Below are 21,643 nucleotides of genomic sequence, written 5' to 3'. Positions count from 1 at the left end.
CTGTGACCTCTGCACAGACCATCTAAAATAACCCCATGCATGCAACCAGGAATAGAAAGAAAGGAAGGATGCATTTTATGTAAATGTAGCCAGAAAGTCTGCAAGATAAATTGCTTGAAGTGGCTCAAAAGACGAAGAAACATGACTCACTTCCAGAAGGAATTATTTCTCTGGGCTGGGCCGAGACAAGCATTGTGTCTCAGGCAGGTTCGTGGTTGCTACTGCGACCGGTAACTTCTGCCTGCCACCTGGATGGACTGGAGGTCCAAGAAACTGTGCAATGGGCACGCACATCAGGTGTGCTTTGCTAGCCCTGAGTGAGCTCTGCAAACAGACGATGCATCTAGTTATACGCAGCGTGGCTTCACACATAGCTTTTGCAGCCAGCATGACTATGCTCTCAGCAGAAAGTAAATCTACGTTTGTCCAGGAGATCAGGAACCTCCCAAGCGGTTCAGAGCAGGAGCATATTTAATTAAACACTCTGCTTCCCATGAAGCCAGTGGGCAGCACTGCAGAGGATGGAGTGAAAGGGCTCAGCACAGGTCCTAGCAAGCTGCCAGCAGAAGTGTCCTCTGCCCTCAGGCCACCAGCCCTCAGCTCCTCGAAGCACGAGGATTTAGTGATGTTTATTGGCACTTCCCTGCAAACGCAGCTACACATACCCTTAGTCATCATGCAGGCAGCATTCTCTTACGAGTGTTTTTCTTTCCCTAGCTTCTTCTTGATGCAATGAGCAACTTCACTGAATTAATCTAAGGCTGTTGACGAAGTCAGGTTGCCCAGGACCATGTCCGGACCTCTGCTAGAAGCTGGTTGTGGCCCATTTCTGAGAGGTCAGAAGCTATCCCAGCTATCGTTCCTTGCAGGTTTCATTGCAGCACTGTTGAATTTCCACGGATGCCAGGAATACAAGTTCACCCGGAAACCACCTTTCGCTTGTAAGCGAGTGCATTTCTGAGCAGGTTTGGTATTTCCCATCTCCAGCTACCACATTTTTTCCACTGACTCCGCAAGCAGCGCCAGGAGCCTCAGCGAGCGCCCAAACCCATCAGCACACCAGGAGGAAGCGCAGGAAGCCGGACACCGAAAACTTCCCCATCCCATTTTGCAGCCGAGGGGTCAGAGCTGCTTTCGCCCCACGTCGCGACGGCCGATTTACTGTCAGCCCCTTGCTGCCCGGACAGGAAGGCGCTCGCAGACCGGCTCCGGCCCTGGCGCCCCCGAGCCCTCCCGCGCCACCTCCCCATGGCCACCTCTTCCTCCGAAGACATGCCGCGGATGCCGGGGCTGGTGGCCGGGTGGCACAAAGCCTGCATTGTCCGCGCTCGCCGCCCGGAGAGGCGATCTAATTGTCTTCCCCGGCTCGCAGCAACAATTTGCTGGCAGCGAGGCTTGTGTCATTATATAACTGGAGATAGCCTGACTTGTAAACAGATCCCCAGAACATGTCCGTCTTGCCTTATTTTGGATAAACAATAAGCTCTGGGCTGGCTGACACCTTGATGCCGTCTGCAAGGGCACGGAAAGCAGCGGCAGAGCTGAGCGAAGCCTTCACAGGGGGCAGCTTGCCAGGGCATTGCCTCCTCCCCATGCACGGCTATAGGAAGTCAGGAGGGGAATTCCAGGAAACCCGGGGCTTTGACAACAGACCTGGAGATCTGCAGTGCTCCTTTAGCACATTTTGATTTCCATGCTCATATTTGTGTGCTTGCCTTTCCCTCTCCTCATTTCCCAACCCTAGTATATGCTACTGGGAAAGGCAAAAGCCATCCTCCCCTACTTCCATCTGTGAGCATTTCTTCCAAGCCAGCAAGGGACCACCTGCTCGCAGAGGATGGCGGTGAGTCTGCCTCTTCCCCTCTTTTGGGGACAAACCCCACCAAGGAAACCAAAACCTGGGCCCTGCTGGCCAAGCTTCCACCTGCGCAAAGAGGGAGATGCCCAAAGGCATCTTCTCCTGATGCTCATTGGAGTTTTTGCTGCCTAGGCCTGAAACAGTGAATGAAGAAGGGGCATCAAAAGGAGAAATTAGTTCTCGGGCTGGTGTTTCAACCCTTCCTGACTTTCCTCTATAAAGATCAAACAGGTTGAGAGCAAAAGGCTGCTCGAACCTGGTCACAGCCTGCCTGGAGGCCAGTGCCTGCAGCGCTGCCCTCCCTGGGGAAGGACTGAAGCTGAATACCCCAGCACCAAAAGGGGGCTATTTACCTCCTCTAGGCCATCCTCTTACTGCACCTTTCCTGCTAACTCGGCCTTTCCTGTTTTTCTTTTTTCTCCTTGCTTTTCCTGGGCCTCTGGAGCTGTGGGCACCGCATCCCTCCCACAGAAAGAGGGTAGGAAAATACTGGGAGGTTACAGCTCTGTTATAATTTGGCAGCTGCTGGCCCTGCGCGTCCATCTTCCTCTGCTCCTCTCTCCCCCACTGTTAGATTCAATTTCATAAATAAATACCCCGCATATTGACGTCACTGTAGGCCTTGAGAAATAATACTCCTGCAGCTTTCTTTGCTAAGCATGGGGAATGGAGGGCAGAGGGAGGAGGAACAGAAGCAACAACATCTTGGAAGATGAAGTCTTAATATTCTCCTAATCGCCTCCCTTCCTTTGCAGCTCTGCCCCAGCTGTGAAGAAAACAAAGATTGCCGTTATCAGTGTGCCCTTCTGGCTTGGGACAGGATAATCAAGTGTCAAAAATTCCTATTCCAGAAATATTTAGGGAGGGATGATGGGGAGATACTCTGGCCTAGAAGCTGGGGCGTACTCCCGCAGGTGCCCATGCTCCTGTCGTGGAGCTTAAGACAATTGTACCCAAAATGCACATACGGTTCACGGTTTTGGGGTCTGCTTAAGGAGCTGGGGATGTTTCCAGGCATGCCTCACTGTGAATCTGCTTCCCTCACTTCGTTACTGCAGGCTGAGTAGCTGCTTCGTAGACCAAACCGTGACAAGCCAAAAATATGGCCACTGAGTTCATGCCTTCTTCCCAGTTCTACCATCCCACCTTGTTCCTCCCCTGAAACAGGAAATAATTGGCTCTCTTGTTGGTTTATGTTTCTAGAAAAATAAAAACTTTGATATTTCAGCTTATCGTCCATGAACACAAATCTATGAGCTTCTTCAACAGGGTCAATGAGCAGTGCACAAAGAAAGCAAAGCTGGGCTTGAGTTTGCTACCCAGAGGTCCTCACCACAACTCAGGAAACACAGGGCTCTGAAACCCAGGAGAGGTTTGCTGTTGGCAGATACAAGGCAGGGAAAGAGGCTCTCACAGGGCTCCCTGCAAAGGCTGACCTGATCTTAATGAGCAAGTGCATTCCTCAGGGTGAGCACAGCTGGGAGCACAGAAACAAGGCAAGAGGGAGAAAAAGATACCAGGTGCCAGGAGCTTATTGTAACTGATTTGCTTTATTGATAATGCATTACAAATGGGAAGTACAATAGGTGCAGAATCCGGGCAGTCTAAGCCTTGCCTATTGCTGAGTGCAGACAAGTGAAATAATCCGTGATGCATCAACGCCTTGCCCAGGCTTCCCCACAGCCATATAAAACATCAGCGGACAATAACATACAAGAAAATTATTTAAAACAAAAACAAACACAGTTCTTTCCTTCATTTAGTGCAGCTAGGTACATCACCAAAAACAAACAAGCAAGCAAACAATGAGCTTTTGAGAGCCAAAGAGTGAAATGGATGAAATTTTTAGGGGATATAGAGGTGGAGGAAGCAGCTTGGAGGCTGAGTCTGTCCTGATGGCACTAGCACTACTCATTGAATGCTAGGAAAACAGCTCAGCTGCTTCTGGATTGAAATAATAACAATAAACAGTACGTGTTGGTTGGTGTTTTGTGTGTGTGTGTTTTTTTTTTTCTCCCTGTATCTACTCATATCCAGATAAAGCCAAGACAGTGATTTATGCACCTTGCAAAGGCTGTGGCCACCTCAATACAGCAAGCTGCACACTCCCTCTTTCCCCATATCTCACCATGTATCCCACTGGAAAAATGCCCTGTGAAGTGTTGCCTCCTGCAGAGCTACCTGCTAACCCTGAGACCAAGGGGGTGACTTTCCCAGTCCTCCCTGGGGCACTCAACAACATTTCAGACTTTTCTGCTGGTGTTTTCCTTTGCCCCCTTGTCTTCTCGTGTGCCAGCAGAGCAGGAGGTTGCTGGGCCACCTGGGATGGATGTGGAGGTTTGCTGGGTGTCTGGACCCACACCAAGCTGTTCCTCCCCAGGGATTTCCAAGCTGTGCCTGCGATTTATCTGCTGACCCACAATAGCAATAGGAGGAACTTGAGCTGAAGTGAAGGTCCCATCTCACCCAGTCTCACCCACCCACGGGTCCTTGCTGGCCAGGATCAGGCTCAGAGCTCCCTGTGGCTGCTTGGATCTCTCCTTGCAAGCCAGTCAGCAGCTCACCGAGCCAAAGAGGGCACATTTTGAACAACTTCCTGGTTATCCAACAAATGGCCCCCAAATCACCACTCTGCTCTGGCCCCATGGCAGGATGAGGTGGAGAGGAGAGGTAAAAATGAGCCACTTTCTCCTGTGCAGGGGCATGATGTGCTCATGCTGCTCTTGCCAGCATCCCTGGCCTCGCTACCTAAACCCCACCATGGTTCTGCATTTTTGTCCCACCGATGCAATGATCCCACTGCAAATATGGGGATGCATAAGGTGTCAAGCATGTCAACACCCCAGGAAGGAAGAGAACTCAGTACACCCATGCAAGCACCAAAGTCCATAATTTATTTTATTTTGCTCAACAGAGAGGACTTTTAGTGCTTTGCCCAGAACTGAGGCCACTTCCAGCAGCATCAATGTGGTGCTTGGAAACGGTATTAGCATCTTTACAGTGCTCCCAGCCACTTTGCTTTGCTCCCTGGAAGAAGCAAGCAAGAGATATTGCTGAGGTTTAACCTCTTTTTAAAACCATCTCTGAATGCCCAAAGGAAGCAGCCAGCCCCGTATCTGTGCGAAAACCCTCTTGACTAACCATAAAAAAAAAAAAAAAAATCTGCTGTTTGGCTTACTGTAAACTTAAAAAAATACTGGTTTAATATATGCATTTTCAAGTGCCTAAATCTTTGACTCTGTTTTCAAGGTGGTAAAGCTTTTCCAACCCAGGTTGTCTGGGGTGGGGGGGTTTGGATCCAGCCAGGTCCCACAACAGGACCGGGATTTTGGCTGTGCCTGTGGGACTGCACAGACGGCATGACATCTGGCTGAATTTGAGGATTTGGGGGATGCCTTGGCACTACTTTGCCCAGCCATCGCTCTACATCAGTGGGAATTACTACCAAGCAGGATATCACAGCATTTTACCTCCTGTTTGCACCAGTGTGTGATGGTTTTAAGTGATGAAAAGCAGCTGAGCGGGACGGCTAAAAATTGAGAGGTGATATCTGCCTCGAGAAAGCAGAGAAAACAGGAAATCTGAATCTAGAAACGTCTTGTGATGAAGGTCCCTTGTCGCTTGGTGTGGCCTTCTCCACACCCAACTCCAACCCCGAGAGCAAAAATAAACCAAAATAAAGGAAAAAGTCAGGCTCCGTATTCTGGATGGATATTTATTTGCTTAACAGATTTTCTTTTCTTTTTTTTTTTTTTTTCATTTTTCTTGTTTTGGTACAAAGCATCCAGGAAAGCTTTTACTTCTCTTTTTAAAAAATAAAAACTAGGTTTCTTTTAAAAAAAGACACATGAAAAGGAAAAAAAAAAAAGTCAATTATTTGCAATTGCTCTGTTTTTATTCTGCCTTCCCCACCCCACCCACTTCCCTTCCCTCCCCCCCCGCCCCCCCCATGATTTGGACCAATTTTCATTCTTTTCCATATATATTTAATAAAATAAATAAAGGATTTTCTTTGTCGTGTATTGCAGTGCCATTTTTTTAAACAAAGGCTTCATGGCTCAACATTGCAAGGTAATAACAAACAAAAGGATTATACATTAAAATCCTCCCCCTCTCGAGACTCCCCCTAGCCCTCCCCTCAAAACCACGAGATAGAATACAATTCAAGTAGTCTTTTTTTTTATGTTTTAAATGTATGGATATATAAGACAAAGCAAGTACAGAACTGGTTAACAGAGTGTCCCCATTTTATTAGCAAGTGAGAGTATATCACAGGGAGATGTAATTGATTCCCCCCTCTTTACGGTTCCTAGACAGATAATATATATTATTTTAAAAACCAACCTATTTTACAGCCCTCTGCCCACCTCTCCAACCCATCTGCTTGTCGAGTCCTGAGCCTCAAAGCCAGAGAGTTGCCTCTCCTCCCTCCCGTCAACCCATCCCAGCCACCCAGCAGGTGGAGGCCACCGTGCCGGGGGGGAGGCCTGCCCCATGTTGGGGGGTCCCCATCAGTCCTGGCTGCCATCCTCCGCGGCCCCAGCTCGTTGGGGCAAGGGGAGGAGAGCAAGGGGGTTCTGCGAGAAGGACATGAAGGGCAAGAGGAGGAAAAGGAGATGGTGGGGCTGGCGCTTCGGCAGGGCCTCGGCTCGCGCAAGCAAGCCGCCAGGGTTGGGAGGATGGAGGAGCCGAGCTCCGCGCAGAAGCAGGGCCTGGAGTTGTAACCTGGCAATACCTTCACCATTCAAAGCAGTTTGTCTCTAGAACAGTTCCCTTTTAGACTAAATCGTTGTGTTGTGTTTTGTTTTGTTTTTTTTTCTACAAAAAAAAAAATAAAGGATGCGTGTAGATGTATTTCTGTGTGTGCGTGCATCTGTGTACGTGAGTGACAGCCAACTAGCTCATATGGTCATGACCAAGCTATATTTCAGAAGAGAAAAGAAACACATTTATCACACTTTTCCTAAAACGAAAAGCTAAAATTTCAAGTTCAGTATTCGCTATCTTGTCCTTCCCTCCCCACCCTCCCTTTCTATTTCTGGGTTTTTTCCCTTCCAACTTACTTTAGCACCATAACACATTTTAAACATTACAATCCCTCTTCAGATACTACACAAAATGTCCCATAAAAATAGTGCTTTTTTTGCCAAAAAAGTTATATAATATATTATATATATAAATCAACTAAATCCGTGGCAAATGTGCAATGCAGACGCCTCCTCCATTTAAAGTGAGCATCAGCTCACTTTTTTCTTTTTTTTTTCTCCCCTTTCCTTTTTCTTCTCTCTCTCTTTCTCTCTCTCTCTCTCCTCTTCCTCTCTTTCTCCCGTCAGCGATGATTTCAAAAAGGTGCAAGTCGATTTGGAATCTTGTAATTAAGCACACACACAAAAAATGCAGATGGGTCTCCTCGGAACTTCGTCTCAGTTACGTTTTCTTTTTAAAGGTGCAAAAGAAAGTTATAAAAATTAAGAAAAGTTACCAACGAAAACAAAATAAAAGGAGAAAAAAAAGTGGGGTGGGAATGAGGCAAAAAAGTTACATCCCTCAACATTTCTCCCCATTTGTTTCTGTTTTTCACTTTATTGTCAAGAAAGACACGGAATGGACTCCTCTTCTCGAGAAAAAATAAAAAATAAAAAAAAAAGTTAACTTCATATCCTTTTTCCCTCTTGCTCTTTCTTTTGTCTTCTGGTGTTGGCACCGGGGATGTCACGCAGCGCCCGGCAGCAAAAAAAAGTTCAAGTGCCCAACTGTCCCTTTGCAAGTACAAGGCTTGAAAAATACTGGGTGCGCGGGGGAAACGAGACAGGCCTGGGAAACGAAACAACCCTCCCCCCCACCCCGAAAGGAGGACGCCGCGTGCCGCCGCCACCATCCCCTCCTTGCTTGTGTCAGTTGTTTGGTTGGGGCCAGAGCGGCGTGATGGCGCCCCACCGCCCCGCTCCTCGGCTCGGGGACGGAGGGGCTCGGGGGGGGCCAGGTCTCGCCAGTCTCTCCCCGGGAGATCACAAATGGAGCCGGCCAGTCATGGTTCATTCCTGGGGGCCGGTGGCTTCGGGGGATGCTCGCGGCGCTGGGGGCCGCTGGCTGGGCAAGGAGATGAGGGGGCGATGCAGCACCCTGGCTTCCTCGGCTGCTTGCAGCCCCTCGGCCTGCCACCGGTACCGGCGGGCGCGTAGGATGCCGGGCACCTCCCGCTGCAGCCGCTGGGAGCTCTTCTTCTGCCACACGTCGTACTTGGAGTACTTGGCATGCGAGGGCTTCTGGAGGCTCTCCTGGAGAGGGGAAAAGCAACGTCAGTGTCAGCATGAGGAACATGGCTGACCCTGCCCATGAGCTCTGTCTGCCCCACCCCACATTACTGGTTTTATGGGGCCCACAGCACAAGAAAGACTCAGGCCTGGTAGAGTGGGTCTGGAGGAGGGCCATGAGAATGATCAGGGGCTGGAGAACCTCTCCTGTGAGGAAAGACTGAGAACATTGGGGCTGTTCAGCCTGGAGAGGGCTCCAGGGGCTCCTTGCTGCAGCCTGTCAATATATAATGAAGCTGGAGAAAGGCTGTAGCAGGGCCTGTGGGGAGAGGAGAAGGGGCAATGGTTTCAGACCAGAAAAGATTGGATATAAGGAAGAATTTCTTCACAACGAGAGTGGTGAGGCACTGGCACAGGTTGCCCAGAGAAGCTGTGGATGCCCCATCCTTGGAGGTGTTCAAAGTTGGGTTGCATGGGGCTTTGGGCAATGTGATCTAGTGAAAGATGTCCCTGCCCATGGCCGGGGGGTTGGACTAGATGCTCCTCAGGGTTCCCGTCCAACACAAACCAATCTGTGATTAAAAGTTTGTTTTCTGCAAGTTATTTGACTCCCCCGTGGCCATAAACTCTTGAAGGCTCTGCACGCTGCCTTGGCTGCAGAAGCAGCGGATCCTAGAGCCAGCAATTGTCCTCTCCCCTCCAAGGCCTTCCTATCTTTTCCTCTCCTTCTTGTTCCAGAGAGACGCCAAACCCGGGGCCATCCCTACCTTGTTGAGTGCCGGGAGGCCCACGAGGGAGGTGGCGGAGAGGTCGCGCTCAGACTTGACAGACTTGGCGCAGTAGGTTTCCAGCAGAGCCAGGTCGCAGCTCCGAAAGCAGCACTCCTCCACAATGCCGCGGTTGATCCTCCTGTTATTTCGTCCCACTGGCCTACCTGCAAGGGCAGAGGCCTCGGTGTTAGCCATCAATACAGACCAGACCTTGTCACCCTCTAGCCTCTGCCTTGGAGGCATCCCTCCAGCTGTGACCAGACTGGTGACCCCCACCATCATGTCCACCAGCTCCATCACCCCCCAGTCACTGCACGCACGCTTCCAAACCAGCAGCATTTCCCCTAAAACACTCATCTCCTTCAACACGTGCCTACAAAATGCCTGAGCTTCACATGAAGCCTTCCCCAGACAAATGCTCTCAATGCCGATGGGGCTCCCCGCGTGCACACGATGCTAATTAAGGGCACTTTCTATTGCTGTAATTTATTCCCTTCCTATTGCTCCTTAGCGAGCCCGGCACGGACGGCAGTCCGGATGCAGACGCCGCACCGATTACCACGAACGTCTGTGATGTTGATCCTGGCAAGCTCGTTTTATTAGAAAGAAGCAGCGCAGCGCTGCGGCTGCCAGCCTCCCTCTGCCGTGTTGACGCTCGGGCAGGTGAAGCGAACCAACGCGGCTAAATTTTACCAGATGGGACAGCTCGGAGACAGCTGCAGAAAGAATACAGGCTCACAACGGCACGCCAAGAATAGCTATTAAACTTAATCTTTTAATAACGGTTCCTCTCCTGTTTCTCCCTGCAGAAGGATGTGAAAGCCAGTGTCCAGCGCGGCAACAACCGAGTGCATCTCGCGCCGGTGTTTAATTACAGCCAAACCACTCCGGGGGGAAGGCTCACACTGGTTTTGCTTTGTGCCTCCCCCTCTTGAAATAGAAGAGAGGAGCAAATTTGGATTTCAGATGCAAAACAAATTTGCTCAGGAACTGCAACTTCCTAAATGTATAGTGGCCCCAAACTAGAGGGTTTTCTCTGTGTTTTCATGTACAGAGTGGCGAGGTGAAGGGCTCAGGTAGAGGGGAGCACAGCCTACTCAGAGGCAGAGCAGCACATGTGAGGTTTGCAGATGGGATCCAGCGGGGCAGACGCTGCTTTGGCCCCATGCATGACCCATGGTCCCCACCACACGCTCCAGATGAAGCAGGCACTCAAATATTTGTACTGTTTAGATCTTATGGGCCTGGCTGATTTCCCTAAGGGGTACCCCACCTGGATGCCCACTCAAAGTGCCCCGGGACAACATGCAAAGCCCAGCAGCTTTCTGCATGTGCAATGCAGCCCCACACATTGCAGTGCAGCCCCCCACATTGCAATGCAGCCCCCCACGTTGCAATGCAGCCATGCACATCCAACGCAGCCCTGCGTGTGCAAAGCAACCCCAAATACACAATGCAGGCACGGATTTGCAGTGCAGCACTGCATGCACAACGCTGGCATGCAAAATGCCGTGACCCAACCTCAACACACACCCTGCAATAGCAAAGCCCCTGGCAGCACAGCACCTGCTAGCTGTTAAACTTGCTCCGTTTGCAGTAAGCCCTCTGCTCAACACTGGAGCACCACCACCGTGCTCTGAGGTCGTGAGAGCAAGCGCGGCATCGGGTGCACCGCGATGGGACGGCTGACTCATAACATGCAGCCCACCTTCGGGAGGCAGCTCAAATGTTTCGTTTTCCACATTCTTCCCCCTTGCATCACCCCCCTCTTATTTTTTTTCTTTTTCTCTGGGAAAAATTCAGAGATGACCCTTAGCCAGCTATATGGGAAGGTGAGAAGGATAGCTCAGTCTCAGCCAGGGCTCAGTGAAGGGAGCACTGCTGGGAGTTTGTTTTTCTGTCTTTAAAATGCTCGTGGCCACAAGTATGCTGGATTGGGCCCTCCTTGTATAGGCAGGTGGATGAGTTGGTTGCCTGCTGCCATATACATGACCTCAGTGCAGGCACTCCAGGTGGTGATGCCCAGAGGAGAAGGGGGCCACGTGCATATAGTCTTCGTATGTATATGCAATATATATATGCAATATATATTTAAGCACATATACTTATGGACCAGAGCATCTAAACCCATGCAAACACCCCACCATAAAGGGTACTTTTTGGGAGAGCCAGCCCTCAGCTATCCATGCCCCTTGCTTTGCCCACCTTATGGATACATCCCCAGCCCTCAAGCACTGCCCTTCATGTGTTGCATGAAGTCCCTACATGCTGTTCCCCTTGCTTGCCGCCAGCATCGCGGCGAGGGGCTGGGGGTGCAGATCTCCCATTACATAATTGTCCATGCCCATGGTGCCAAATGCCATCCCCATCCTCTAGGGGAGTGCTGCTGCAGGGAAAACAACAAGAACAACAAAAGCTGGCAAACAACAAGCTGGGATTTAGCCCCAGAAAGCACCTGGAGATTAACAACCAGGGGAAAAGATGCCAGGAAATTTCTAGTTTACAGCGATATGGCCGCTGACCTGGATTAGGAAAAGGGGTTTGTTCCGTACTGCGATTTACGCATGGACTAAAGGTTGATTTTCCTGGCGTTCACCCATCAGTGGCATCTCACTTTAACGTCACCACCAAAGCCAGGGTCATAGCAAAGCAGGAGGTGAAGCGCTTCTCCTCCCACGCTCCCCTACTACTTCCCATTTCGGCAAATGCCACCTTCTCCCAAGGAAACGTACTTCCTCCCGGCCTTCTCAGGGGACTTGGAAAACGGCTATTCTCCCTTTTTCCCCAACCTGTTCTCCACCAAAAGCCTCTGCCAGCTGGTGCTGGGTGGCATCGCGCTATCCCGACGGCGATTGCCAGGCATCCCAATGGGGATTGCTGAGCATCCTAACAGTGTTCCCGGGACAGCCCGGGGGCGGTAGCTGTGTACCTGCAGCTCAGAGGTGGTGGCACCCAGGGTGGGGACATGAGGCTCCCTTCCCCGGCATCACTGCACCGAGGCGCCTCCCCACCCTCAGCTCCCCTCTCCTCCGGTCCATCAGGCGGCAAGCCGAGTGGAAGGGGACTTTGGGTGCAAACAGTACCCGCGCCCCTGACGCAGGAATGTTGGGAGCAACAAGGGGGCCTTTGTGCAGCTCCGGCCCCGTCCCAGTGCCCCCAGCCTGGCCCTCCCCCAGCCCCGGCACCGCGCTTTCCCCCCTGCTTTTTCCTAGTATTATTCGCAGGAGCAGCGGCGCACAAGAATGTGCCCCGTCAGCACAAGCGGCCGCAAAGAGCTAAATTCTTATCAGCTGTTGGAAAGGAGGAAACAGGAGCTGTTGTTTACAGAGAAGTTGGACGCCTCTCCCCCCGCAGCCCCTTCTCCCCTCCCCGCCGGCGGAGCATGACAGCAAATTCGCCACCAGGGCTTCCTCTTGACCTTTTTCTTTTTTTCTCTCTTTTTTTTTTTATTTTTTTTTCCCTCCTTGAGGTCATGCTGCGGGACGGCATCACCTTGCCGACACCTGCGTGCCGGCCCCAAAAGCCTTCAGTCATGGAAGGGGATTGCAGCAGAAAGAGGAGAGCAAGGCAGCGGCTGCAGCTGCAGGCTCCAGCCCCGTTGGAGCTGCTCCTTTGCAGCCCCAGCTCTTGGTGGCATCGCTGCTGCAGGTCTCAGGTGCACCAGGGACATGTCAAGTGCTTGCCATGGGACCGGTGGCACTCGTCCCCACGGATGCGCCATGCAAAGTGTTGTCCCTTTCACAAACAGATCAGGTAAAGCAATGTATCTCTAGATGGTTGCTACATCCCTCAAAAAAAGTAGTGGAAATGGTAAAAGCCTGGTAGTGGGATGCCAAATAAAGCCAATGAAGTACCCGAGATAGGGGATTTGGGAGGCAGCTTCAACATCCTCAGTCCAAGCATCTGCCATCACGGTACCTCCATGGGCACCTCTCTGTGCCAATGGACAGACGGACATCATGGTCCTTGGGGTGCACCCTCCTGGGTCCAGGCTGCCTATGTCCCCACCATGGGACACCAGGGGTGTGAAACACTGCTGATGTGCTGGAGCTGGATGCAAACTGCTGCAGCTCAGAGCAGGGAAGGTATGCCTTAGCTAAAATCACCACCGCAGCAGAAAAACTGGTGGATTTTCATGCTATTTCCTTTTTTTTTTTCCCAAGATTACCAGGCGGCTGTTCAAAGCAAGCCCTTTCCAGCACATGGGGTCACCCATATCTGTGGGGTGAGGCCATCAAAGCCATCTACCTCCGGTATGAACCATGCTGTTAACACAGGTTGCTCATCAGGATGCATTTCTGACACCAACAGCAGGCCGAGAAGTGTTCAGGACAATCCCATACCCAGTTTCAGGACATAAACCACGATCATGCAACATAAGCACGCCCTATAGAGCCTACGCAGGGGCAGTAGTGTTAGCCATGAGGATCTAGAAGTGAAGACTAATGTAGGCAGAAGAATCAATCTCTTTATTGGATCAACTGATGGGAAGAAAGAGGTGAACTGGGGATGCCCATGCCCTCGTCAAGTAGAGCTGGTACCCAAATGCGTGTTCAGTGCTGACTGGTCAAAGGCTGAAGAGGTTAAAATATGGGACTGGTGGGGCTTCCTTCATCCCTCGGCACCTGAGCTCTCCAGAAATATTCAACCAGAAGGGAGGGGACAGGTGAAAAATAAAAATAAAAAAGAGTGAGAATCCTCTTGCAATCACCAGACTGGCCACTTGGCACGAAGCTACTTGTCTGCCTTCAAAAGTGTTTTTATTTGGACTGGGAGGCCGGGTTATTCGAGGTGAAAGGAGGTCAATTTGTCTGTAAAACAAAAGCCCCATTCCGTTTCATCCCCAGAGAGGGGGAGGAGGGAATAGAGACACGGGGAGGGAGACGGATGCTCTTCTGTATAGAGAGGGATAGGAAGAGGCGTGAGAGCACGAGAGGAACTTGCCACAGATGGGAGGGAGAAACCTGTGTCCCTTGCCCCAGCTGAGCTCTGGAGTGGGCTCAGTGGTTTTAGAAAATGTGGAGGGCAAGATGAGAGGAAGGGCAGTTATGGTGCAGACCCCCCAGCTGGGCTCAGAGAGAAAGGAACGGTGTCCCCAAAAGCATCGCCACCTGCCCAAAAGCATCTTGTAGGGGACCTGGCTAGTGGAAAAGCCACCTGCAGTGCCACCACCCTTGGGACATCACATGGGCTGAGCCCTGGTGGCAGCTGGACCTGGCAGCCCCCTGCCCAGCCTCTGGATGGGGCAGACCTCAGCCGGGCTCAGCCCAGCCTGGTTGGGCACTGGCACCCAGGATCTTCTCCTGACCATGCAGCACCCCTTTCCCTGCAAAGGCCAGACTGGGAGGAGAGGCTCTCAGCACCACTGTTCCAAAAAACAACTCGCCACATTACTCAAGAGTGACCTTGCACATCGCTTTAATTCATTTTCCGCCAACCAGAGCAGAGGCAAGACTGCCAAGCACATGGTGCCCCGTGCAGCTGCTGTGTGCATCCTTTCCCTGCTGCTTGCCTTCACATCTCTCCTGTAGTTTGTTACAGGGTTCAGTCCCCATCAGGCTGCAGGACAGGGGGTCTTCACTCTCAGGGCCACTATAATGCCATCGTCACGCTGAAGGCACCCTCCCCTGCTCACGTACTGCTGAGCATCCATCGCTACCGCCTTACTCCTCCTCCTCCCCGCTCACCAGCTGAGCTCTTGTGCTGCCCATGTGAACGGTCCAGACCTCCAAAACACCACAAGGGAAAGCGTGCTCCAGGCAACTGTCCTCAAGGTCACTGCATTCTGCAGATGACAGCAACACCACGGTTTTTGGCACTAGCTGTGCTGGAAAAGGGTGCACCATCACTGTCATCAGGAGGTAGTCAGGAGGCCACCAGGAGTATTTGGGGAGCAACCAGAAGCTGTGGATACAGCCTGCCTGGGTTTTAAAAGAATCCAGAGCCCAAGCTCAGCAGAAACCTTCATTATTTTGATGACTTGCTCCCATTACCAGCAAACCAAACACCTATCGCCGCTCCCCAGCGATATCTGACTTCAGCACCCCGTTTCCCCACGGGACCGAGTCCACCAAAACAGTGCTCAGCATCACCTGAGCTTGTCGCTTGTCTCACTCCTCTCCTCGCCATGCACACTGCCATTAGGAAAAGCAACAGGGTGGAGAACCTGTCCTTTCCATCTCACCCCACCTCCCCCAGCACATTCTGCACCTGGCGTGGATGTCCCAGCACTGCACGGCGCGGGCCCCGAGCATCCCACGTGAGCACGTGAAACTTACTGAAGTAGAAGCCCCTGTCCCCGCAGACAAACTGCAGCGTGTCCACCAGCTCCCCGCCGCAGAGAGTCTCCGCTGTGCCGTACGCCGCAGCCGAATCCAACGCGTAGGCCAGGAAGGCCAGCAGCAGCAGCAGCAGCCGCCGGGCCACGCACATCCTCTGCACCTGGGGATGGAGGCACAGCGTTAGCGTGGCGCCAGAGACCCCCCCTCTGCCACCACCACCGCCACCCTCATTATTTATTTTTTTCCCTTATAAATGGGAAATCATTCAAGTGATTGTCAGGAGGTGGCTTGTTTTCGCTTTTGATGAAAGCTTCCCGTGCCCTACCCGAACGCACGCTTCCCCAAAGCCAGAGCGAATGAACTTTTCGCTTTTGAGGAAAGCTGGCTTCTACCGGGGAGTAGTGGCCTTCGCCCCAGGCATCCAAAAGGCACTGCTCAGGCAATCAGGGGGCTGATTGCACAATTCGTGTTTGCCTGGGAGGGACAGGACCAGAAAGACATCCCTCGGGAGCACAGCGGTCCCTGGGGAGACGCGGCTGGGGACCACAGGGGTGTCAGCACAGGGATGCTGTTGCCCCACTGGGTGATGCAACATCCCTGTGTCATCCCTCAGTGACGAGCATCGCTGCATGGCTACAAGCAACGGTGGTGGCCAAGAGCTCAGCTCAAAATGAAGGGGGGAATTGTGTCAAAACAGCAGCCCCCGTGGGCGAGTGCTAAATCTCCAGCAGAGCAGCCCTTCTCTCCACTAACGCTCAGCCGAGGCGCTGGGTTTCACCTCCAGCTTTCATCACCATAGCATCTGAGCAACTCGAGAATAATATCAGTTAATGAATATTACCTCACCCCCGCGGGATGCTCGGAGATGGAGCCGAAGCCCGGGATAGATTAAATGACTCGCCCAAGGTCACAGGGGAAGTCTGCAGCGCAGCCAGGAAATTAGCCCAGGTCCCCAGGGGCCCCACTACAGTCCTGCCAGCAACAAAGCCACCCTTATTACCAATTTCTATGGGCACGGCGTGCCAGTAGTGCTGGAAAGCTGCTGTGCTCATGAGCTGTGAGCTCTTCCGAGCAGCAGGTATCATCACCACAGCATCACCTGTGTTGCTTGAGGCACGGCAGCATCATGCTATAGATGCACTATCTGGTGCTGGGAAGATCTGATACGGTCTGCAGGGTTAAAAAAAAAAAAACTTCTCCTTTGCAAAGCACTGGCTACTGCAAAAGCCGAGCTGCAGGTGCAAGCCTTGCCTGCCTCCAGGTGCAAGCTCTTTTAGGGTGTCCAAGCCCAAAACACTGAGTGGGAAATCCTCCTGAAGCCATGTGGGCCAAAGCCATGAGGATGAGGATGGTCCAAATGCTGTCACCCCTCTGAAGACACCCAGCACAACCCTGTAAGCTCTTCCCTCCCAATTCAACCATCGGGTACCCAACACTCTGCATGTGGCTTCAGTCACCATGGCTTAATCCCTGCCCAACATCACACGTTGAAACCCTCGGAGCCTTCATTTGTACTGCAGAGCCTCCCTCATGCAACAGGTAACAGGAACGATGTGGTGACTGTTTTCCTAAAGGACTAGGGGAGATGCTATGCCCACCAGAGTTTCATCCTTGTAAAACAGGGCTAAATTGGTCATACTGACTGCAACCCCCAGGCATGTGCATGGGGAGAGGTCAAACATCTCAGGGTGCAGTTTGAACCAGGGCAGAAAACAAGGAAAAATTAGAAAATAATCTCCTGTGCAGATGCAAGGCTCTTTCTCCTTCCCTTCTCCACACCAGTACGTGTGGGACCAGAAAACTGCCCTGGGTGGGTGGAGATGCTCCCTCACCATGGGGCTGCTACGTGAAGGATGCTCCATGCACTCAGGGAACCCCGAGCACCTCTCCGCAGCCCGGTGACAGCCAGGTCACCGGTGGTAGCACGCCAACAGAGAAAGTCCCCTTGGACCAGCACCAGCGTGATGGGAGCGAGCCTGAAAGCAGGTCTGCAGCAGAGCGGAGCCGCCCTCCTGCGCAAGGCTGCCTGGAGGATTTTTTAAGGATTTGCTGCATGATCAGCTGGAGAGGCGATTTCTGTCCAGCTGCTGGGGATTCGGAGGCCAAGAGGCCACAATGTGCTAAAAAGGCCCGGTTGCCAAATCTCAGAGGAAGGCTCAGGCATCCCTTGCATCCAGGCTTGCGCGGAGCCAACCAAACCACGGTGCCTCTCTTGGGCAACATCTCCCAAAAAACTGAACCTCCTGTCTGACCTAATTCCTCCTTCAGTCTGGCCTTCATTACAATTTAATATGAACAGAACAACGTAGGAGGGAATTGACAGATGGCCCAGTCTGCAAAATTTGGATTTGGACAGAAATAAATAAATAAATAAATTACAAATCTCGCAGTTTGTGGAGCAGTGCAGCGTCTAAAAGGGCAAGAAAGTTGTCAGCCTAAACGAGTGCTGTGGGATGGGGGGGTGGGGGGTGGAAATCCACATTTTTGCAGCCCAGCCTCCATCACACCGCCAAAAAAGCAGGCAGATCGGTGTATTGCTGCTGCAGGAGATGCCCAGTGCTCGTGCAGCGAGCAGCACCCGCTCCCAGAGAGAGCATCCTCATCCCAGCACAGGGGCTGGAGCCAAGGCATCCCTGCATCCCAAAATCCATGCACCCATGTGCATGGGGAGCACACAGACATCGCCAACAACTGCGAGACGGAGCGTATTGCTGTGTTATTCCTCCTGAGAGCGGAGAGGGATGCACAGACAGCCCTTGGCAGGCACCTTTGGCAGCCAAAATCTCCCCCTGGGTGGAGGAGCTGGGGGGAGGCGCCCAGTGGTACCCGATGGAGAGCAGCCGTCGCGTGCCGTACCTCTGTCGGGGGCACCCTGCATCCCTCCTGCCACCCTGGCCACGTGTTCCCTCCCCAAATCCTTATCCCTGGAGGCTCCTGGCTGCAGAAGAGCCTCCACTTTTGTTTAAAGGAGAAAGGATGAGACCTCGGACCCTCATCTTGGAGGAAGCAGGCTTCAAACTACAAAACTTTTGACCATCGAGGTGGATAAAATCCACCCAGGACCAGGGGTTTCGCTGCTCAGCTCTGATCTCTGGGCTTGACAGCAATAAAAAAAAAAACAAAAACTCTCGATTCTTGGCACCTGGCTCGCATGACACTTATATGGCTGAGGTTGGCAGCGCTGCATCTATTTTTAGCCATCGCTTTTTTGTCTTCGCCGCTCATCCCCATCAGCAGCCCCGTGCCGAGGGTCACCTTTCCTCCCGTCCCGCACCCCGCGGCGCTGCAGCAAGGGCTCCCGGAGCTACGGAAAAACCAAGCTCGGAAAGGTGAATGGGGTATTCAGTCCCATTTACTCACCCCACTGGGGAGTATTGCACAAATTTTGGTAGGCGGCCCAGAAACAGTTGATTTACGGCAGAAAAAAAAAAAAAAAAAAAAGGAAATGCAATCTTGCTTAACTCTTCTAAAGACAGCTGGCAGCAGGATCCAGGGAAGGGATTTAAGTCCGATTTAGTAGCCTCACTTAACTCCTTTCTTTATTGTTCCTCTCGCCTTTCTGCCTCCACGGCCGAAACCTGGAGCATAGCAGGGAAAGTTAACAGCAAGTTAAGCTGTTAAATCAGAAATTGTGGTGACTGGAGTTTACTGACAAGTGATATTCCCACAACACATTCAGATTGCTTTATGTCTTGGCAGAGCTGCGTTAACCCTGCCAGTGCCAGGCTGCGGCCCCAGCGCAGATTCCCTCCCCCCGTGCCCCCCTGACTCCCTCCTTTTGCATCTCTTCACCCCCTTGGACACAGCAGCCTCGAAAAGTGAAGCCAGCCCGAAAACGGAGCCGAGAGGTCAGTCCCAGGACACGAGCAGGAGAGGGTGGGCCACTTCCAGTGCTCGTATGCAATTCTGGAAGCGCACCAGCTCCTCCGTCCCTCTAAAAATAAGACCTCACCTGCTGTGTTTGCTTTATTTAAAAAAAGAAAAGACGTACAGAAGTGCTTTGCTCTGCGAGGCAAGTAGGGCTCGCTCCAAAGCCTATAGGAATCAATGGCGAGACACGCACCGACACCTCTGGGTTGCTTGGTCAAAGCAGCAGCCCTGCAGGCAGGCTGCAAAAAGGATCACCTGTCAGGAGCAGCGCCGGGACACACACGCAGACGCATTTTGGCTCTCCAGTTTCATGCGGCGGTGGGAGGGGACCTGCGGTGTCAAATCTTTTATCCCTTAATGAATTTTCACAGGAGCTGGGATAGCCCCTTTGAAAGGCTGAGTGAACTCGTGTGGGTGTCGACAACGTGGAGCAAGATTTACAGCTCTGACCCGCTCACCCCCACCAAAATTGTCAAGTTGGGTCCAAAACAGTTCAGCAGAGCTCAAATCAGGAGTGTCAGTCAGTTTTATTCCTCCAGATGTCCTTAGCACAAAGTCACCCCTACAGAACCCACAACCCAGGCTCCTCAACTCCACTGTAAATCAAGTCAGGAGGAGGAGAAATAAACCCAACACACTGAACCCTGCTAAGCGAAAGAAGCCACACACACACACACACACACACACACACACAACCTGACAATAAATAAAAACAAAGAAAACGGAGCCCTCCCAAGCACACCCTGGCACTGGGAAGAAAACTGCAGGCTTCATGTAGGAAGCCTGGACCTGAGGGTTAAAGCAGAGCTTTTCCCGAGGCATCCCCCACCAACCTGATTTTCACGCGCGGTGGCCCCGTGGTGCCGGCGCGAGCCCCGGCGGGCCAGAAGTGCCTGCCGAGGCACCGCTGGCTGGAGGCAAGGCAGCCACATCTGCTGGTACAGTTACGCTAAGTCTGAGTTTCCTCATGTGCCCCAATTCCCCACTGCTCAACAGAGTGCTAAAACCCTTCCAAGTTGCTCTCTTAAAACAATTACTGTAGGGAAAAGCAATTGGGAAGGAAGCAAAAAAAAAAAAAAATCACACAAAGTCGAAGGCTCGGTGCCAACCATTAACTCTCACTCCATTTTGGCTTCGCTCTCTTGTTTTTCCCTCTCTGTATTTTTATCCCTCCGGGACCCAACACGCCGCGGTGTTCTTTCGGATGAGAGCCCAGCAGCTCCTCGCTGCTCCCCGCCGGGTCCCCGCTCCCAAAGCCCGGGCGCGGAGCGCAGCGCGCCGGGCAGCCAGGGGCCGCCGTGACCTCGCATAGCCCCGGCCCCGCCGCCGGGGCCAGCCCGGCCCACGCACGATCGCGGCTGCCCGCACACGCGCCGTGCTGCCCCCGGCCCCCTCAGCCCACCCGGGACTGCCCCACGCCCCCTCTACGCCGCTCCCCCCCCCCCGCCTTCTCCGCATCCTCTCCGCGCACGCCCCGCGCAAGGGGCGCGCAGGAGCCTCGCAGGGGGATGCGGGCAGCGCTGCGCGCCCCCCACCCACGCAAAAATAATAATAATAATTTTTTTAAAGCAAATAAAAAATAAATAATTATTAAAAAAAAAAAAAAGGCGGAAAAACGCCCATCGCCAAAAGGCGCGCGGGTACCCTGGGGGTGCCCGGGGGGTCCCCGCACCGCACCGCACCCCCCGCCGCGCACAGCCCGCAAGTTGGCCGCGGGCAGCCCGGGCTGGGCCGGCTCTCGGGGTCCCTCTAGTGACACGCGTGGGGAGGGCGGGCAGCGGAGCCGGCACGGCTCGGCTCGGCTCGGCGCGGCGCGGCACGGCACAAGCATCCCGCGGCACAAGCATCGCGCGGCGTGGCACGGCTAGGCGCGGCGTGGCACGGCTCGGCACGGCTCGGCGCGGCTCGGAGCGGCGCTTACCTTGGCGCTGCCGCTGCTACTCTCAACTTCTGGCGGCGGCGGGCCGGGGAGGAAGGCAGGCTGCCGGCAGCGCTCATCCGTGTGTGCCCCGGCGCTTGCCATGCTGCTGTCCGGCCCTGGCAGCGATCGCGGCTTTGGCTCGCCTTCCCCGCGCCCTGGCTTGCTCTCCTCGCTTTGCCTTTTTGGTATGTCAAGTCCCTGCTTGAATTTGTCTGGAGGATGTTATTTTGTTACGATTAGGTATTTTGTTATTCTAGAGAGCGAGCGAGCGCTTTCCTTCCTTCTCCTATTTTTTCCTTTTTTTTTCCTTTTCTTGTTCCTTTTTTTCTTTTGTTATTTTTTCTCCTTGTTCCCCCCTTTTTTTGCCTTTTTTTTTCCTCCTCCTCTTTCTCTCCTCCTGCTTTGGCTGCCCCTTGGGTGGCTCTCACTTTTTGTTGTGGTGGTGTTTACTGACTGCGTCCCCCTGGCCGGGGCGGAGGGGCCGGCTGCCTGGCTGCCCGCTGCTCCCGGCTGGCTGCCCCACGAGCGAGGAGACAGGCAAAGCGCTCCGGCTGCCCCCCTTTTATACCCCCCCAATGGGCATGCTCTGACTTCCCCAGCGAACACCAGCCCGGCCACGCAGCCAATAATGTTGCAGAGCGATCCCTCCCTCTTTCTCCCTCCCTTCTTCGTAACCCTGCGAAGTCCAG

General features: G+C 52.9%; 2 protein-coding genes across 4 annotated transcripts in view; one reads left to right on the top strand and one right to left on the bottom strand.

Annotated features, from left to right (window-relative positions):
- Nucleotides 1–7,759, top strand: part of LOC310900487 (uncharacterized protein) — a 220,257-nt gene extending 212,498 nt beyond the window's left edge. The window contains exon 6 of one of the 2 annotated variants that reach the window (XR_014585153.1): nt 870–7,759. The gene's annotated coding sequence lies outside the window, so the exon portion shown is untranslated. Of the gene's footprint in view, nt 1–717 lie in introns of both variants that reach the window. The other variant, XR_014585154.1, reaches the window with a different exon arrangement.
- IGF2 (insulin like growth factor 2) lies at nt 3,393–21,480 on the bottom strand. Of its 2 annotated transcripts, none has more exons than XM_083838549.1 (4): nt 20,955–21,480; nt 15,161–15,323; nt 8,880–9,046; nt 3,393–8,136 (listed from the first exon to the last, which is right to left on the bottom strand). In XM_083838549.1, exons 1-4 carry the CDS (start codon nt 21,054–21,056, stop codon nt 7,894–7,896), a joined length of 675 nt encoding a protein of 224 aa, XP_083694675.1. In that variant the 5' UTR covers nt 21,057–21,480; the 3' UTR covers nt 3,393–7,893. The 2 variants fall into 2 exon arrangements, with proteins under 2 accessions (XP_083694675.1, XP_083694676.1); XM_083838550.1 differs by lacking the exon at nt 20,955–21,480 and adding an exon at nt 19,867–20,339.
- Nucleotides 21,481–21,643: the final 163 nt, after the last annotated feature.

Source organism: Anser anser (genome assembly GCF_964211835.1).
Source record: "Anser anser genome assembly, chromosome: 5".
NCBI classification, from domain to species: Eukaryota; Metazoa; Chordata; class Aves; order Anseriformes; family Anatidae; genus Anser; species Anser anser.
This window is presented reverse-complemented; position numbering and strand designations above follow the sequence as displayed.

What these genes read in the sequence shown, in the direction of transcription:
- IGF2 (XM_083838549.1), bottom strand. Translation starts at nt 21,056, where the DNA reads ATGGCAAGCGCCGGGGCACACACGGATGAGCGCTGCCGGCAGCCTGCC. An exon ending in GTAGCAGCGGCAGCGCCAAG is followed by an intron (nt 15,324 to 20,954) that starts GTAAGCGCCGCT and finishes CTCCATCCCCAG; the next exon opens with GTGCAGAGGATGTGCGTGGC. An exon ending in GGACAGGGGCTTCTACTTCA is followed by an intron (nt 9,047 to 15,160) that starts GTAAGTTTCACG and finishes CTGCCCTTGCAG; the next exon opens with GTAGGCCAGTGGGACGAAAT.